The following is a 17213-nucleotide window of genomic DNA, read 5'->3' on the forward strand; positions in this document are numbered from 1 at the left end:
ATCACTGTATTGAAGCCGATAGAGCATATGACAATAGAACTTTCAGCACAAAACTACCCAACGATGTCACTAGTGGTGCCTATAGTCAGAGGACTGCAATATGCAATAAGATCCCAGCAAATGAAAACTACGGAGGGAGAATGCTTGAAAAGTAGTTTGTTGGAAGTAATTTCGAGACGACTTGGCCAACTAGAGTCTGACAAGATGTGTGCCAAATCGACCTTCTTAGACCCACGGTTTAAAAAGATTGCCTTTGGAAATGAAAGTAACTCTAGTAATGCTCAAAAATGGTTGGGAGAAGAGGTATCAGCATTCATAGAGCGGAACCAAAGGACTGCTACAGCCCCAGTCATAGAATTACCCGCGGATAAAAGTAAATTATCTCTTTGGACTCTACTTGACCAAAAAGTAGCGGAAGCAAAAACTATTTGTCACAACGCCCCTAGTGTTAATGCACATATTTCGTTGGAACAATATCTTAGACAAGATTTCGTTGAGAGACATCAAAACCCGTTAAACTATTGGGACAGCAAAAAGGCAACTTTTCCAGAACTCTACGAGCTTTCCAACAAATATTTATGTATACCTGCTACTTCAGTTCCTTCCGAAAGGGTTTTTTCTAAAGCTGGGCAAATAATAAATGATAGAAGAAATAGACTTAAAGGTGAAAAGCTAGATCAAATAATGTTTTTAAATAGCAATTTTAATATATAATTAATATTTTTTTGCGTTCTTCTGATATTTATATTTATATTTATATTTATTTTATATGATATTGAATATCTTTTCTGTGCTTTACTATTTTTATGTTTTATTAAAATATTGAATTAAATTAAACCTTTGTATTGGTTTAATTAAAAATGAATAAAATTCCAGTACTTTTTTGTTGTTTGAAGAGCACGCCTTTGCTTAGTTATTGAATTTGATTAAATAAATGAATGAATGAATGAACGAAAAAATTCATTCAATAGTCAAAACCATTCAGTCATTAACAATCGATAGTTGAAATCACTCGACAGTTCCCAACACTATTACTTGCTATGTTTGCCAAGTGCTGCTTGAATTTCAGTTTGGTGTCTAATAATACCCCTAAATACTTTAACTGTGGTTGTGAAGTAATCACACACTCTCCTATAGTGAGAGTTATTTTTCCTCAATTTCCATGGTGTTTATGAGCAATACCTCTGTTTTGTGCACAGCCAGTTCCAAGCTCATGGAAGAAAACCATTGGCGCAGACCACTTATGCATTCATTACATTTATTTTGGAGGTCATCGTGTTGTTTAGCTACTGCTACCACTATAAGGTCATCCGCGTATGCAATTAGCTTAACGATTTTTGGTTGCGGAATTCTTAGCACCCCATCATATACGAGATTCCATAAGAGAGGGCCTAACACTGAACCTTGTGGTACTCCACTTGAAATGGGGTAGCCCTTGGTGCCTTCGGTGGTGTCGTAGATCAGTCTTCTATTAGGTTGACCGAAAAGAAACCGGGGATTTTGCATACCAGCGGCGTTGACAATTTTTTTTAACGGATTATGACTCTGTTATTGTATTTTTGTTTTTTTCAAATATCAGCTGTCACTTTTACCTTGCTTAGAAAAAAAGCGCGCTTAATTTTATTTATATTTGTTTGTTTGGCGGCAATTTTAACATGGAGCCCACAAAGGAGCATTTTCGTCATATTTTGATTTATTATTTCCGTAAAGGAAAAAATGCAGCTCAGGTTGCTAAAAAGTTACGTGATGTGTATGGTGACAAAGCCTTAAAAGAAACACAGTGTCAAAGTTGGTTTGTCAAATTCCGTTCAGGTCGGCCAAGTGCAGTTGATGATGACGTCATCAAGGCTTTAATCGAATCGGATCGTCATGTAACTGAGCGTGAGATTGGAGAGAAGTTAAATATACCACAATCAACCATAAATGATCTTATACGACGTCTTGGGATGGTAAAAAAACTAAAACTCAAAAAAATTTTGAAAAAATCACCGGTTTCTTTTCGGTCAACCTAATATTTTCAAAATAACTCAAACGATATTTATAAGGTACTGAGGGGCGCGTATTTCACATTAGGCTTCGAATATGTTTGTCCATTTACCAGAGTTGAATGCTTTCTTCACATCCAGAGTGATCAGCACAATATTTTTTTGTACCACCTTTCCATCTTTTGCCTCTTACTGCACTTTTCGCAGTGTCGAGAAATTTTTTCAGTGCATTGGTAGTGGACCTCTGTTTTCTGATAGTCCGCCGGCTTCCTGAATTGCAAACTCCAAGCGGTTTCTTATTATGCTTTCGTACACCTTTCCCATTGTGTCGAGCATAAGCAGAGGTCGAAACGAAGAAAGTTCATTTTTTTTACCACCTTTCCATCTTTTGTTTCTTACTGCACTTTTCGCAGTGTCGAGAACTTCTTTCAGTGCATCGATAGTGGACCTCTGTTGTCTGATAGTCCGCCGGCTTCTTGGATTGCAAATTCCAAGCGGTTTCTTATTATGCTTTCATACACCTTTCCCATTGTGTCGAGCATACGCAGAGGTCGAATCGAAGAAAGTTCATGTAGTGGTTTTTTTGGTTTAGGAATTAAAACGAGGCGCTGGGCTTTCCAGGGATCGGGGAACATTTCTTCTTTTATGCAAGCGCACCAGGGGCTTTCTTGATTTTGATTTTTTTATTTTTTTTAGCTATGGCCAATAGTTCTTCTTCTGTAAACATTGGGGTGATTCAGCAGCTTCGTTTCGTCGCTCAGCGCTAGAAATCGGGACGAGCGTCGGTAATATATCGACAGCTTTCTTCACGAAGGGAGCGCCTTTGGGTTGCTGCCGCTTATTTTGGAATTTGGACATACAGATTTAAAAGCCCATCGGTCTATATTCACAGATCTTTTCAAAACATTTTTTTCTACGGATTATAGCTGATATGGCTTTTAAAAGCTTCTTTGAGATGGTGTTCGTTTTCGCCACTTTGATTATGTTAGGCGACGTCGGGCTGAGTGACAAAGCTTTCTTTCTTATTGTAACATTTCGTCCTTCGCATTGAAGCGTCGCATTCTGCTACCAGTTCTTTTCGCAATGCGGTCACTAAGTGGACGCCGACGACATCTGGATTGCTCCAGTCCAGGCTGTCTCAAAAACGTCAGTATCAAAATCTTTTTGCTTCCAACATCTTCTATGAATAGTGTTAATGCGCGATGGTTCCTGGATGTGTCTGTTTATGTACATACATATTAGGCCGTATCGATTTGTGGGGAGGCAAAAAAATCGCCCATTACTCTATGAAAACCATATTTTAGGGATCAAAATAAGAAACTTTGCCCAAGGACAGATACCACTGAAACGAATTCTGATGTCCCCCAATTTGAGTCGAACTTTCGGGTAGGGGCAAATTTTGAAACAGAATTGAAATTACCATTTCATTCTTATTACCTCTGAAAGTGAGGAGAACTAAAGCAATAACCACTATGGTATTTCAAAAAAAATAATAATTGAAGTGACCATTCCAAATCAAAAAGTTTACAATGAATCCACCATCTTCTATACCGCAAGATGAAGCAACTACATCAACAACTATCGAAAACCCAATTAGTCATATACCCAAGAACTATGTCATCAATGCCAACATACCAAGATCCCGATTATTCAACATACGCACCGCCACCGGTTCAAGAAGATATTGATAGAAGCACAAGTTCACAATACACAGAGAGATACGATTGTTTTAACTTTGCCTTGGTATATGACAGATTTGGTGTGCCTGACAGAGTAGCATCAGCATTGGGAACCGCTCTTTTGCAAGATTTTAAAATTAAAGATAAGCATGGGAAACCTCTCGTCATGGATAAATCGAAACTTCGCAGAGAAAAAGAGAAATGCAGACAAGAAGTGCTTCGCAAACGGTTAGATGATACCAATTTGTTAGCGTTTTCATTCGATGGCAGAAAAGATGATACTTTAACGATAGATAAAATTGATGAGAAGTATCATACTAGGATGGTAAAAGAACCTCATCTTGTTATTTTGAGAGAACCCAATTCTGAATTGATTGGTTACGTAAGACTGGAACATGAAACCGCTGAATACAAAACAACCAAATTAAATGGTTTTTTCAACGATAAAAATATATCACTGGATACATTAATTGGAATATGCACTGACGGTGAGCCAACAAACACTGGCCCACACGGTGGAATTATATGACGATTCGAATTGCTGTTAAAAAGACCATTGCATTGGTTTGTTTGCCTTCTACACTTTAACGAACTTCCATTTCGGCATTTGTTTGAAGCTTTGGATAAATCAACCAGCACTGGACCAAGATCGGCAACCGGAAAACTGAGCGGCCAAATCGAAACTTGTGAAACTTTTCCGGTAAGTTATTGCTATCACTCATTTATTATAATTGTCAACCATTTTTAATTATTTTATTATTATATATTTTTAGGTGGTGGACGGCTTCCAGAAAATTGAGTTGCAAAATATGCCCCCTGCTCCAGAAAAAAAGAATTTTCCACCGATTCGAAGTACTTATACGACATGGCCCATGCATTTTCTAGCGGTGTGGTTCCGGTGGATCTGGCTAACATCAAACCAGGAAAAATTGTATATTCTCGGTGGCTCACCAAGGCCGCTAGATTATTGCGATTATATGCGACAACGGAAAATCCAGATGCAAATTTAAGAATTCTGGTTGAATTTATAATTAAATGTTATGTGCCAATGTACTTCAATATCAAGTATTACAGCTCTGTCGTGTACGGCAGTGCATTATTTTTCAAGTTCATTGGTTGGTCACGATTTCTAGAACCTCGTTTACGCAAAATTGTCAATCAAGTAATTAAAGATAATTCATATTATGCGCATTCGGAAAATATCTTGTTATCAATGTTGTTTGATGATAGGAAAGAAAAGCGCGACTGTGCCATCAAGAAAATTCTACGCTATCGAACCGATGTTGACGAGCCAATGGAACTTAGAGTTTATAAAAAACCAGATATAAACTTTAATTGCACAAGTTATACGGAAATGATTAATTTGAATGATATAAATATCGTATTTGAACCACCATTCACGCAAAGCATTCCGTACGATACATTGAAAGAATATTTAAATCAAGATGATCCACCGTTCAATGATCCAAAAATTCCATCACACATACAAGGAACGGAACGATATGTTCAATTGCTAGCTAGCGTTTCCAAACGGGTTGTACCGGAAAATGTAGAGGCTGTTATGGCGACGACATTAGAGAGCCGTGCGAAATTGCCCAGACTTGAAACTAAAAAAAGACTTCAAACAATAATTTTTTTTCCGTTTCTTTTCTATAACTCACTTAAATTAATTTTTTCATTTACATATGTTCCGACTAAATAAATTTCTTAAGAGGAAAAATAGATATTATTATAAATAAATAAATAAAAATAAAGAAAAAACATAGCCATTTAGCTGATTTTTTCATGTAAAGGCCAAAAATGGTGATTTTTTGAAATGATTGTAGCACGATTGGAGCACTCTAAATGGGTCAAAGTGGGATTTTTCAAAATTTGCCCCTACCCAAAAGTTCGATCCAAATTGGGGGACATCAAAATTCGTTTTAGGGGTATGGTTCCTTCGGCAAAGTTTTTTATTTTGATCCCTAGAATACGATTTTCACAGAGCAATGAGCGATTTTTAAATCGACCCGCCCTAATACATATGTATGTTCATTATATTTGAACTTAGATATTTATTGTTAATTAACTGTATGTGTCTTAACATGTTTACGTATTAGATGAGTTTGCAATTCTGTCATGGTCGACAATTAAGTGACGTTCACGCTGACTGCGCCTTCCTGTGTTGTATCAGTGATAGTTTGCTCGTAACTATTTGTACATATTCGTGTCTTGTCGGCTTTTCCTCTTTTACATCGGACGTCGGTGTACCTTTGATTTTACGCTTTGTTTTCTGTAACTTTGTATACTTTTTTAACCCCTGCGGATGGTAGGCACTTTGCCGCGGTGCAGGGGCTTAGGCGCAAGGCATACTCGGCCACCCCCAACCCGTGTGGGTTGTGCTGATAGGCACTGTCGAGGCAGGAGGTCGTGTACCGCACGCGTGAGTTAAGGAACATGTGTTACTTAATCACATTTTTGTATCGAAAACATAAATTATCAACTGGTAACCTAAACAAACAATAACAATAGTCTCGCCTAGCATCATAAATGTAACAAACAAAATGAATGTGCGAAAATGTAAACTGCACCAAACTATCTCATTAGCAAGTAAGCAAATATTGTAAATGCACTATCAGTACAACAGACAATGTATATGTATACAAACCTAAACAAATAATAGAATCTGTATCTACAGAAACTATCAACTAGTAATAAGTAAACATTCTAGTTAGTATAAATAGAAGCATAACCATACACGCTTCGTCTTTTGTATTTTGAAGATTACGAAATAAAGAACGTTCTGCTGTCAAGGCAGAACTAAAATATTTTTTTGACTAAAATAACCCAAGTGTTATTAATTGGCGCCCAATGTGGGGCACGATCAAAAAAGGATTCTGTGAATAACATCCTTACGCGTGTGGCTCCTGATAAAAAGTAAAAGGATAACCTTTATCCTTCAAATCAACGCAAATAAAACAAATAAAAAGTGAAAATTTAATATCAAGTTAAAACCTAAAAAATGAACGGCGAAATTCAAGCACTCCATACTATAGTCACTGAACTACAGCAAAAAATAGCTTCAATGGAACTAGCTAATCCAACATTAACTCCTCAAACGGAGGAAGAGGACGACGTATGTGTATACAATAATGCACATGAGATAGACTTAAACATGTTCAAACTAATAGGAACATTCAGCAGCGATCCTAAAGAATATCGACCATGGAGAAAAATAGTGACCACTCACATGAATAACATTATGCAATTCAGAGGAACAAACTTATTTGCTCAAGCAGTGCTCATAATTTTAGGGAAAATAACCGGCAGTGCATCACAGGTCCTGGTTAACAATAACACCAGAACTAATTTTAATGCAATCATCGATCGGCTTGACATAACCTATGCCGACCAACGACCACTGTATGTCCTGGAAGATGAAATGAGAAGGTTACAACAAGGAAATTTATCACTACATGAATACTACGATCAAGTGAATCAAGCGTTAAACCTGATCCTGTCAAAGTTAGAAATGACGTATAAAAACGAAGCAGTCCTAGCATCACATAATAAAGAAGCACAATTAAAAGCCACGAGAACATACATCTCCGGCATTAGAAGTTCCTCAATCAAAAACGCATTATACTCCAGATACTGTGCATCACTCACAGAAGCTCACGATATAGCCAGAACTATGCAACATGATGTCGGCTATCAACACCTAGAATACATACCCAGAATGCGACCACATCCGCAACACAATTATACAGTAATCAACAGGAACACATTTCCTCAAAGGATCCAACAACCCAGAGTAGAACCTATGGAAACAGATTCCTCAACACGATTCCGACGACCTACACATCAAAGAAACTTACAACTACCAATCAACCCACCAGTCCAACCAAGACAACAACCAACCTTCAATCCCTTCAGACAAGCAATCCAAACAGTTGGCAACCAATTCAAAAGGTATAGAGACGAAACAGTCACTAACGCCCACAACAAAGCACAGCGAGTGAACCAACTCAACAATGAAAGAAGCGAAATCCAGTCACTCTACAACGAACCAAACAGCAACTACACTGAAGAAGAACATTTTTTATAAGATACCACGGTCTACCAACACTCAAGAGAACCGCACCAGATGGTAAGTCCGTGCACATACTGATCGATTCAGGTGCAACCAGTAGTTACGTAAGCAAAAATTATAAATACGCAAAAAGTATACCATTAGGAAAAATAATTAATACAACTACACTTCATGGTAGTTCAAAAATAACACATAAAAGAAAAATTAATCTAGTAGGATTCGACTTAGAATTTCTAGAAATAAATGAATTAAAAGACTTTGATATACTGTTAGGAGAAGATTCATTAAGGAAAATGAAGGCAAAGATAGATCTTTTCAAGTATTCAATAACGTTTACTAAAGTGTCAAATCACTCAAAAAGTGCAAAGGTAAACTATACAGTAGGCGAGAAACAGTTCGAAAATTGCATAAAAGATTTAATGAAAAATAATTACAGAAACGAAAACTTACTGTATACAACTACAATAAAAGCTGAAATTAGAACAGAAACTAATGATCCTGTATGGGTTAGGCAATATCCATATCCATACGCGGATCAAGATTTCGTAAAAAAGGAAATAAATAAATTATTAGCAAACGGAATAATAAAAGAGAGCAAAAGCCCATACAATGCCCCGATATGGACAGTCTCTAAAAAAGGATTAGATGAGGAAGGAAAACCAAAAAAGAGAATGGTTATAGATTTCCAAAAGTTAAACAAAATTACTGTTGCAGACAGGTACCCGATACCAGATATCAATATGACTCTACAAAACTTAGGAGAAGCAAGATACTTCACGACGCTAGACTTAGAGTCAGGGTTCCACCAAATTCTAATTAGGGAAGAGGATAGGGAAAAAACAGCCTTCTCCATCAACGGAGCTAAATATGAATTTTTACGACTCCCATTCGGCTTAAAAAATGCACCATCTACATTTCAAAGATGCGTGGATGACATTCTCAGACCATACATTGGTAAATGCGCGTACGTATACATCGATGATGTCCTAATATATTCAACATCCCCCGAAGAACATATGAAACACATCACCGAAATTGTACAAACATTACACAACGCTAATATGAAAATCTCTGAAGAAAAGTCAAAGTTTTTCCAAACACAAACCGAATTCTTAGGACACGTAATAAAAACCGGTAGAATAACAGTAGACCCTGAAAAAATACAGGTAACAGATAGGTATAAAACCCCTGAAAGTTTAAAGGAACTACGCTCATTCTTAGGCCTAGCTTCCTATTATAGGAAATTCGTGCAAAACTTCGCACACATATGCAAACCACTGACAATATATTTGAGAGGAGAAAACGGCAACATTTCAAAGAATAAAAGTTCCAATGTAAAAATAAAACTAGATAAAAATGCACTAGATGCTATAAATACAATAAAGAAACTATTAAAAGAAAAAATCGAATTATACCAACCAAACTTCAAAAAAGGATTCGACCTAACCACAGACGCTAGCAATTACGCTATAGGAGCAGTTTTAAGCCAAGGAAAAAACCCGGTAGCATTCATATCACGAACTCTAACAAAAACAGAACAAAATTACTCCAAGAATGAAAAGTAGATCTTAGGAATAGTTTGGTCATTACTGAAACTAAGAAACTACTTGTACGGTATAGCAGATTTAACGATTTACACTGACTATCAATCATTAATTTTTTCAATATCGGAAAAAAACCCAAACACCAAATTGAAAAGATGGAAAAATCTAGTAGAAGAATATGGTGCGAAATTAAAATATAAACCGGGACAAGAAAATGTCGTACCCGATGCACTATCGCGTCAAATTAATACCACATCAGATACGTCTATGCACTCTGTAGAATCGTCTGAATTAAGACACATAACACAAGTGAAAACACCATTTTATTCCTTTAAAACACAAATTGAAATAATTCACGATAAAGAAAATAACTTAGAAGCGAACACGCCATTTCCCGAATACGAACGGTTTACGATTAAATTTCAAACAAAAGAATACTTAAAGAAACATTAAAAAAATTAATGAAACCTAAACGAACTACAGCTTTCCACGCAGACCTGAAAACATGGTACGACGTGAGGAAAGACATAAAGCTCACATTCGATACATACGCAAAAGTGTTTACTCAACACAAACTAAAAGACATAACAGACCCAACAGATAGAGAAAATATATTACAATACACACATACCAGAGCGCACAGAAACGCTAAAAATAATTATCAAGAAATTACAGAAACTTGTTATTGGCCAACACTAAGAAAAGACACAGAAAAAATAGTCAGACACTGCACAAACTGTACAAAGAACAAATATGAAAGAAAACCAATTAAAGACATAATCGGAACAACGCCAACACCCGATTTAGCTGGCACATCTATACAAATGGACATATTCCAAATACGCGGCACGAGATACTTATCTAGCATTTGTCGCTACTCTAAATACACATACTTACGTAAACTCGACACGAAGCGACAATTCCACGAGATAATAGAAGAAGTCATCACACAAATATTCCCCAACTGTACCGAACTAATGACAGATAACGAAAATATATTCAGCGGCGTCGGCACAACAGCACTAATGAAAAAACTACAGATTAAACATATACATATATACAGCAGTGCATCATTCAACATCAAACGCACAAGTCGAACGGTTACATTCGACGATACTGGAAATAGCTAGGACATTAGCAGCAGATAAGGAAAGTACAGCAGATGAAGAAATATTTCAGGCAGTAAAAGAATACAACAGGACACTACATTCAGTAACCGAAGCAAGACCAGTAGATGTATTCTTTAACAGGAACCTACATCCTGACATACCAGAAAAAATAAAAAAGAAACAAAATTACATGCTTGAATACCACAACAAGAAAAGAAAACACAGAGAATTCCAAGAAGGACAAATAATCTACGAAAAAAACAGACAGAAGAGATAAATCCGGTCATCGTTATACAAAACATATAGTAAAAGAAAACCGTGAGGACACAGTCTTAACAACCAAGGGGAGGATCATACACAAAGATAACATACGCAATGTCAACACAACAAATATGGATATTGCTGGTAACAATACTACTACTACATAAACAACTACAAACATACGAAATAACTAACGTCGAAGACAAAAAATATATTCTAACACAAACAGACCCATCTTACATATACAACGAAGAAGATTATTTATTCCACATAGTGAATTTAACGACAATCTTAGACTATTATGAAACCATAACAACATCCAGAAACGAACACCACAACAATGAGCAAATAGCAGATACGATGCTCATACCAAGGATAGAAGCACTAAAGGATCAGTTATTAACAAGAAGACACAAACGAGCATTAAATTTCCTAGGCAGTATATTCAGCTTCATAACTGGAGTTCCAGACCATGACGATGTCATAAAAATAAAAAAAAAAATAAATAATATCATAAAAAATAATAATAAACAACAAATAATAAACTCACACTTCGAAAAATTATTAGACACAATTAACCTTAAAGCCATTAAACAAAGAATGGTATTGCAGGAAATATACAGGGAACTGTTAGACTTAACAATAACAATAAATTTTGCAAAAAATAAAAATTTTTATTCAGGTGCAATAAATATAGAAGAAGTGGAAAAGATCCTGAATACAGAAAAAATAACCCTTCCAGCTATAGATATATTAGAATACGCAGAAATACATATAGTCAGGGTAGATAACGCCTTCATTACTATATATAAATACCCAATCATATCAAAGCAATGTAATACCTACGACATAACTGCTCGAAATATCATCATGGGAAACTTATATTAGACCCATTGATAGCACAATGTAATAATAAACTCATAACAATCACTAAATGTAAAAATAATATGAGTAAATATATTTGTAAGCAAAACAAACGAGACAATTGTACCATACCAATATTAGAATACCAAGAAGCCTTTTGTAATACAATAGAAGAAAATAATATCCCTCTATTACAGATAAACCAGGGAAACATTCTCATCGAAGGAGAACACAAAATTAATAATGAAACAATTAATGGAACTAATTTAATACAATTTATTGATACCATAAAAATTGATGGTAAAGAATATCATAACCAAAAAGAAGAAATTAACGAATATATAAAAACACACTCTAATGATAAAATTAAACTATTAGAAATCTTGAATGGAGAATCTAACTATAAATTTAGCAACATCAAAAAATTACATACATTCATAATCCCTTTTGAGGAACACCCTGTCAAAACAACTCTTATAACAATAAGTATAATCGCTATTTTAATAATTTTAACATATTTATCATTTAAGTTATATTATGCAGTACTTAGATATAAAACATTGAAAACACAACGAATGACACAAAAACGTTACGAGGAAATACTACTTTACTCTTTTTTAAAGGAGGGGAGAGTTAAGAAACATGTGTTACTTAATCACATTTTTGTATCGAAAACATAAATTATCAACTGGTAACCTAAACAAACAATAACAATAGTCTCGCCTAGCATCATAAATGTAACAAACAAAATGAATGTGCGAAAATGTAAACTGCACCAAACTATCTCATTAGCAAGTAAGCAAATATTGTAAATGCACTATCAATACAACAAACAATGTATATGTATACAAACCTAAACAAATAATAGAATCTGTATCTACAGAAACTATCAACTAGTAATAAGTAAACATTCTAGTTAGTATAAATAGAAGCATAACCATACACGTCTTTTGTATCTTGAAGATTACGAAATAAAGAACGTTCTGCTGTCAAGGCAGAACTAAAATATTTTTTTGACTAAAATAACCCAAGTGTTATTAATTCGTGCGCCAACCAAGAGTTACCATCTCCTAATCCTGGGTGTTATCCGACTTCCGTGCCCATTGGATGATTTGCAGCCAGGAGCTAAATTCGGCTGTGTTCTAACGGAGCCTCCCCAACACCGGGCCGAATTGGGGAGTAACTGTGTCCTTACCACGTCAGGGGGCTCTGGTGTGGCGGACTCCCTAGTTCGCCATTAAAATAATATACCCGACACAGCACCTTGTTGAGCTAAGGGCCGTAAGGACAAGATGGATACAAATAATCAAATAAAAATAACAACCACAACAAACAACCCGACAACAAAGCAACAACATAAGACAAGGGCCACGGACAAGGAAAAGGAAATCGCCGCAGCGGCAGGCAAGGGGGGTCAAGGAGCTAGGCGGAAGTTTAGCTTCCTTGAAACTCTCTCGCCAGAGAAGCGGGCGCTGATGGAGGAGCATGCCAGGGAAGATGACGACGACATGCCCTCATGCAGCGGCGCTGGCCTGGCGAAAGTGCTTATTGCCACTGAGCGCAGCCAAGGGCCCCGCCAGAAGGCGTAGCGGGTCGGACTCGGGTGAGTCACATCGGGCAGGGCCGGACGGTGCTCGTAGAAGAAGGAGGAACCAGCAACCGTGGCTCGGTCAGTGCAACCTTGACCGCAATGCGAGGCGACGGAAGAGCAGCGCCCTCTGACACTTAAGCTCAAACCGTGCAGCAAAAGAGCGGCCAGATCACGCTACAGCTCCAAAGGATGAGTGGCAACAACATAATCCCCGCTAAGTGGAGGAGGGGCGGGGCAGATATGCGAATACTGTTAAAGGCATCCTCATGGCTGTACTGCCTCAAATCTACCCAGCGGAGTCGCTCAAATCAGAGGAGATTACTGTTCCTTATGTAAGAGGTATTCAGAGAGAATGAATACGAATGTCCTTCCTGGGGGTGGAATTTAAAGGAGGTATGCTGCAAGTTGACTGCAAGGACGAGACCTGCGCCAACTGGCTGCGGTAGTTCGCCCAAAGCTGGAAGGCTGGAAGGGTCCCATCCTCTACGCGAGAAGGGCGGAAGACTTGCCAATTATGCACAGCATGACAATGTTCCTCCTCCGGTGCGGGGACAAGCCCTATGAGTTCGCCTTAGGTCTGGCGAAGAACCAGAACTCGGGCCTCAGCATCTCGTCCTGGCGCGTCGTCAGCAGCAAGGAGGAAGAAATAGGAGACATGAACTGTTGGAAACTGTACTTGTACATAGACGACGAGTCGTACAAGTACGTTTGGGCAGCGAGCTTCCGGCTGTACAACAGGTTCAGCACGGTGGTCATGCGGCCCCATAAGCCCGCAGCCACTGGGAGCAAGGGACCCCCGATTTTAGTTCCAGCGGCCAGAGAGCAGTGGTACCCTCCTCGCCGGAACTCCTCGATGGGCTAGGAGACCTACTGGACGGCAGCGCCATTAAAGGCGGGGATGAGGACCTGCGGTGGCAGCTTCAGCTGTCATAAGGAGCAGTTTCACAGCGGAGAAACTGCGCATACTGCTGATCCAAGAGCTTTGGGTCTATAGAGGAGAGGTTAAAGGCCTCAATACAGAGTTAAATAAGGTAATCTGGGATCTCTCTAGCGAGAGACATAGAACTTGCATAGAGGTCAGGAATAACATTGAATTCTTCTGCATTTCAGAGTTCCTGTGGCGGGATCTTGTGGCGGTGCAAGCCAGGGACTTCGAAGGCATGGCTTCAGCCTACTTCCCAGGGGAGGCATCCACGGCACCCGGAGGTGGTGAAAAGGCTGATGGAACATTGCAGAAGGCACGGACTTCCCCTAATTATTGGCTGCGACGCTAACGCCCACCACTTGGAATGGGGCAGTACAAACTGCAACGTAAGAAGTGAGTCTCTTTTAGAGTACTTATTAGGAAGTAGCATAGCGATAGAGACATTTATAACTATAAGCAGGAGAGAGGTGATGGACATCACCTTGAGTAATAAGCCTGCGAACGGATTGGTCTCACAATGGAGAGTCTCGACAGAGCCCTCCTTGTCAGACCACCGGATTGTAAGACAACTCCCCCCTAGACGCAACCCTCGGAGGGCAAACTGGGATGCCTTCAGGCCTTCAGGGATATACTAAGTGAGGAACTGACCAGGGAGGGACAGACTAATAATAGCGTTTCAGGCCCGTGTTTGGAGTGGAGGCTATCTGAGCTGAACGGGTCTGTTATTAACGCTTATCATGGCAGTTGCCCCCTAAAAGTGCCCACAGACAGACGAAACTGTCCCTGGTGGTCAAGAAAATTGGCAGACCTCCGAAAAAAAGTACGTAACGTATTTAAGAAAGCGAAAAACACGGGGGTCTGGGAAGGATACAGGGGCTACATCACCTTATACTATAAGAAGATTAGGTCTGCAAAGCAGGCAAGTTTCAGGAGATTCTGCGAAAATGTCACCTCTACACCAGAAGCGGCTCAGTTGCATAAAGCTCTGGCTAGAGGCACAAATGACGCAGTAATAGCAATTAAAAGAGGTGATGGGACATTTACGACCAGCGTAGAGGACAGAGCAACGGAGCTTCTGCGAGCACACTTCTCGGAGACTGTTCGGGGAGATCAATGTCTACCCGTGATCGAACACAAGCCATTCCGCGAGGATTGGAGAATCGCCAAGCAATTATATACAGCGAACTCGATCAGGTAGGCAATGGCCTAGTTTGAGAGATTCAAGTGTCCGGGAGTGGATGGCATTTTTCCAGCGCTGTTACAACAGGGGGAGCAGTTTTTCCTGCCTCACCTGGTTCGGCGAAGTATGGAAGACAGCGAATGCGATCTTCATAACCAAAGTAGGAAGGAAGGCTACTCATTGGCGAAATCTTTCAGGCCATTGGCGAAATCTTTCCTACTAAAAACCACAGTACGTGAAAAAAGAATTCGTCTCGGCACAACAAGAGGCTGCCTACAGGGTGGTGTGCTATCACCATTGCTATAGAGTCTGGTCGTAGACGACCTGTTAGCACTGTTAACGGATAATGGGATCCGCTGCCAAGGGTATGCAGACGACATTGTAATTATAGCTAAAGGTAAATATGAGGACACTCTCTGCGACCTAATACAAAGAGGTCTAAACCTGGGAAAGGAGTGGTGTAGGGAGGTTGAAATGAATGTCAACCCCTTTAAGACGACCGTAATCCCATTGACCTTGGTTAAAGCAACAAAAGCTTTAATGCTGTGCAAACGGCTGGCGGGAAAGTTCTGGGGCTGTTAAGTGGTTGTACACCATGATAGTGCAACCAATAATCACGTTCGGTGCGGTGGCCTGATAAATGGCAATATACCATCAGCCCTCCTCCCGAAGGACAGCACTACCAAAACAGTTAACTTCAAGAATAAGTTTAAGGTCACCCTCGGCAGCAAGGACGAGTGGAACGACTCCAATCTCGAGCTGATGTTGAAGAATAGCACGTTGAGGGGATACACCGATGGCTCGAAAATGTCGGCGGGAATCGGTGCAGGGATCGTGGGCCCACGCACTAAGTTCTCCATACCCATGGGAGAATTCCCGAGCATCTTCCGGGCAGAAGTTTTTGCCATAAGTTGGTGAATAGAAATAAACCTCCATCGCAATTATAGCAATATCTTACCGATCGTCAAGTGGCACTAAAAGCGATCTCCTCCTACGAGATCAAATCATTAGTAGTGCAGGGAAAGGCTGAACAGCCTTGCGGAACGAAACCAGGTACACCTAATCTGGGTCCCTGGTCACGGAGGTATCGACGGTAACGAACTGGCGACGATCTCACCCGCTTTGCAGCCTCCACCATACCATAAATGAGCTACTCCGTAATCAAGAAGGATTGGGCAGAGAAGAGCATTGGCAAAAAGTCCACGGTATGAGACATGCCAAGTTGCTAATTAGAGGATACAACTTGAGTAGGTTCAAAGTTGTAATTAACCTCCCCAGGAACAAACACAGTCTACTGGTCGCATTGTATACTGGCTACTCCAAGCTGAATAGGCATCTGTATAACATGGACCTATCCTTTTGTGCTAACTGCCGGTTCTGCGACAGGTAGCCTGAAACCCCGAAGCACCTGCTGATCGACTGCACAGCTGTCTGTAAACGCAAGATTAAGGCCCTTGGGTACACGTTTCCGGATAGGGATTGCATCGTCTCACTAGCACTAGTCTATTGGACTTCATCAATGCGCTGGTGCTAAGTGGGTCTATGTGGTTTAGGAGAGGGCATAAGAGACCTATGGTCGCGGTGCATTTCTCATCTTTGAATCTAATCTAATCTAATACTCTTCTGCACTGATTCCGTCCTTCTGTGATTGTTGTACATGTTTTTATTTGACTCTTCATCAGGTGAGCCAAGATCCATTTTTGCATCTACGACAACAGAACCAGCCTCCCCAATTCCTTCGAAGTGAGGACTCTCCTGGGGAATTAGACATCGCTTGAAGTCTTCTTTTTCTTTAATAGGTACAATCGCTTATTTGAAATCATTATTATTATTTTCGTTAATTACGAAGGTGCTTGCCTTAACCTCTATTTTTTTAATCTGTTTTAAGTTTTTCTGATTTGTCTCTCCAATATTCTTTTTGTTCTTCCTCTATTACATCTGCTGTTTCATCCTTAGTTTCTGAAGATGGATATAAACATAGCACATCATGCTGAAGAGAACTA

General features: G+C 39.2%; 1 protein-coding gene across 1 annotated transcript in view; it reads left to right on the forward strand.

Moving 5' to 3' along the window:
* Positions 1 to 1655: 1655 nt before the first annotated feature.
* Positions 1656 to 17213, forward strand: part of LOC125776131 (uncharacterized) — a 105683-nt gene continuing 90125 nt past the window's right edge. The window contains exon 1 of the mRNA XM_049447011.1: positions 1656 to 1949. Coding sequence (XP_049302968.1) covers positions 1656 to 1949 — 294 coding nt within the window. The remainder of the gene's footprint in view (positions 1950 to 17213) is intronic.

This window comes from Bactrocera dorsalis, chromosome 2 (genome assembly GCF_023373825.1).
Source record: "Bactrocera dorsalis isolate Fly_Bdor chromosome 2, ASM2337382v1, whole genome shotgun sequence".
NCBI classification, from domain to species: domain Eukaryota; kingdom Metazoa; phylum Arthropoda; class Insecta; order Diptera; family Tephritidae; genus Bactrocera; species Bactrocera dorsalis.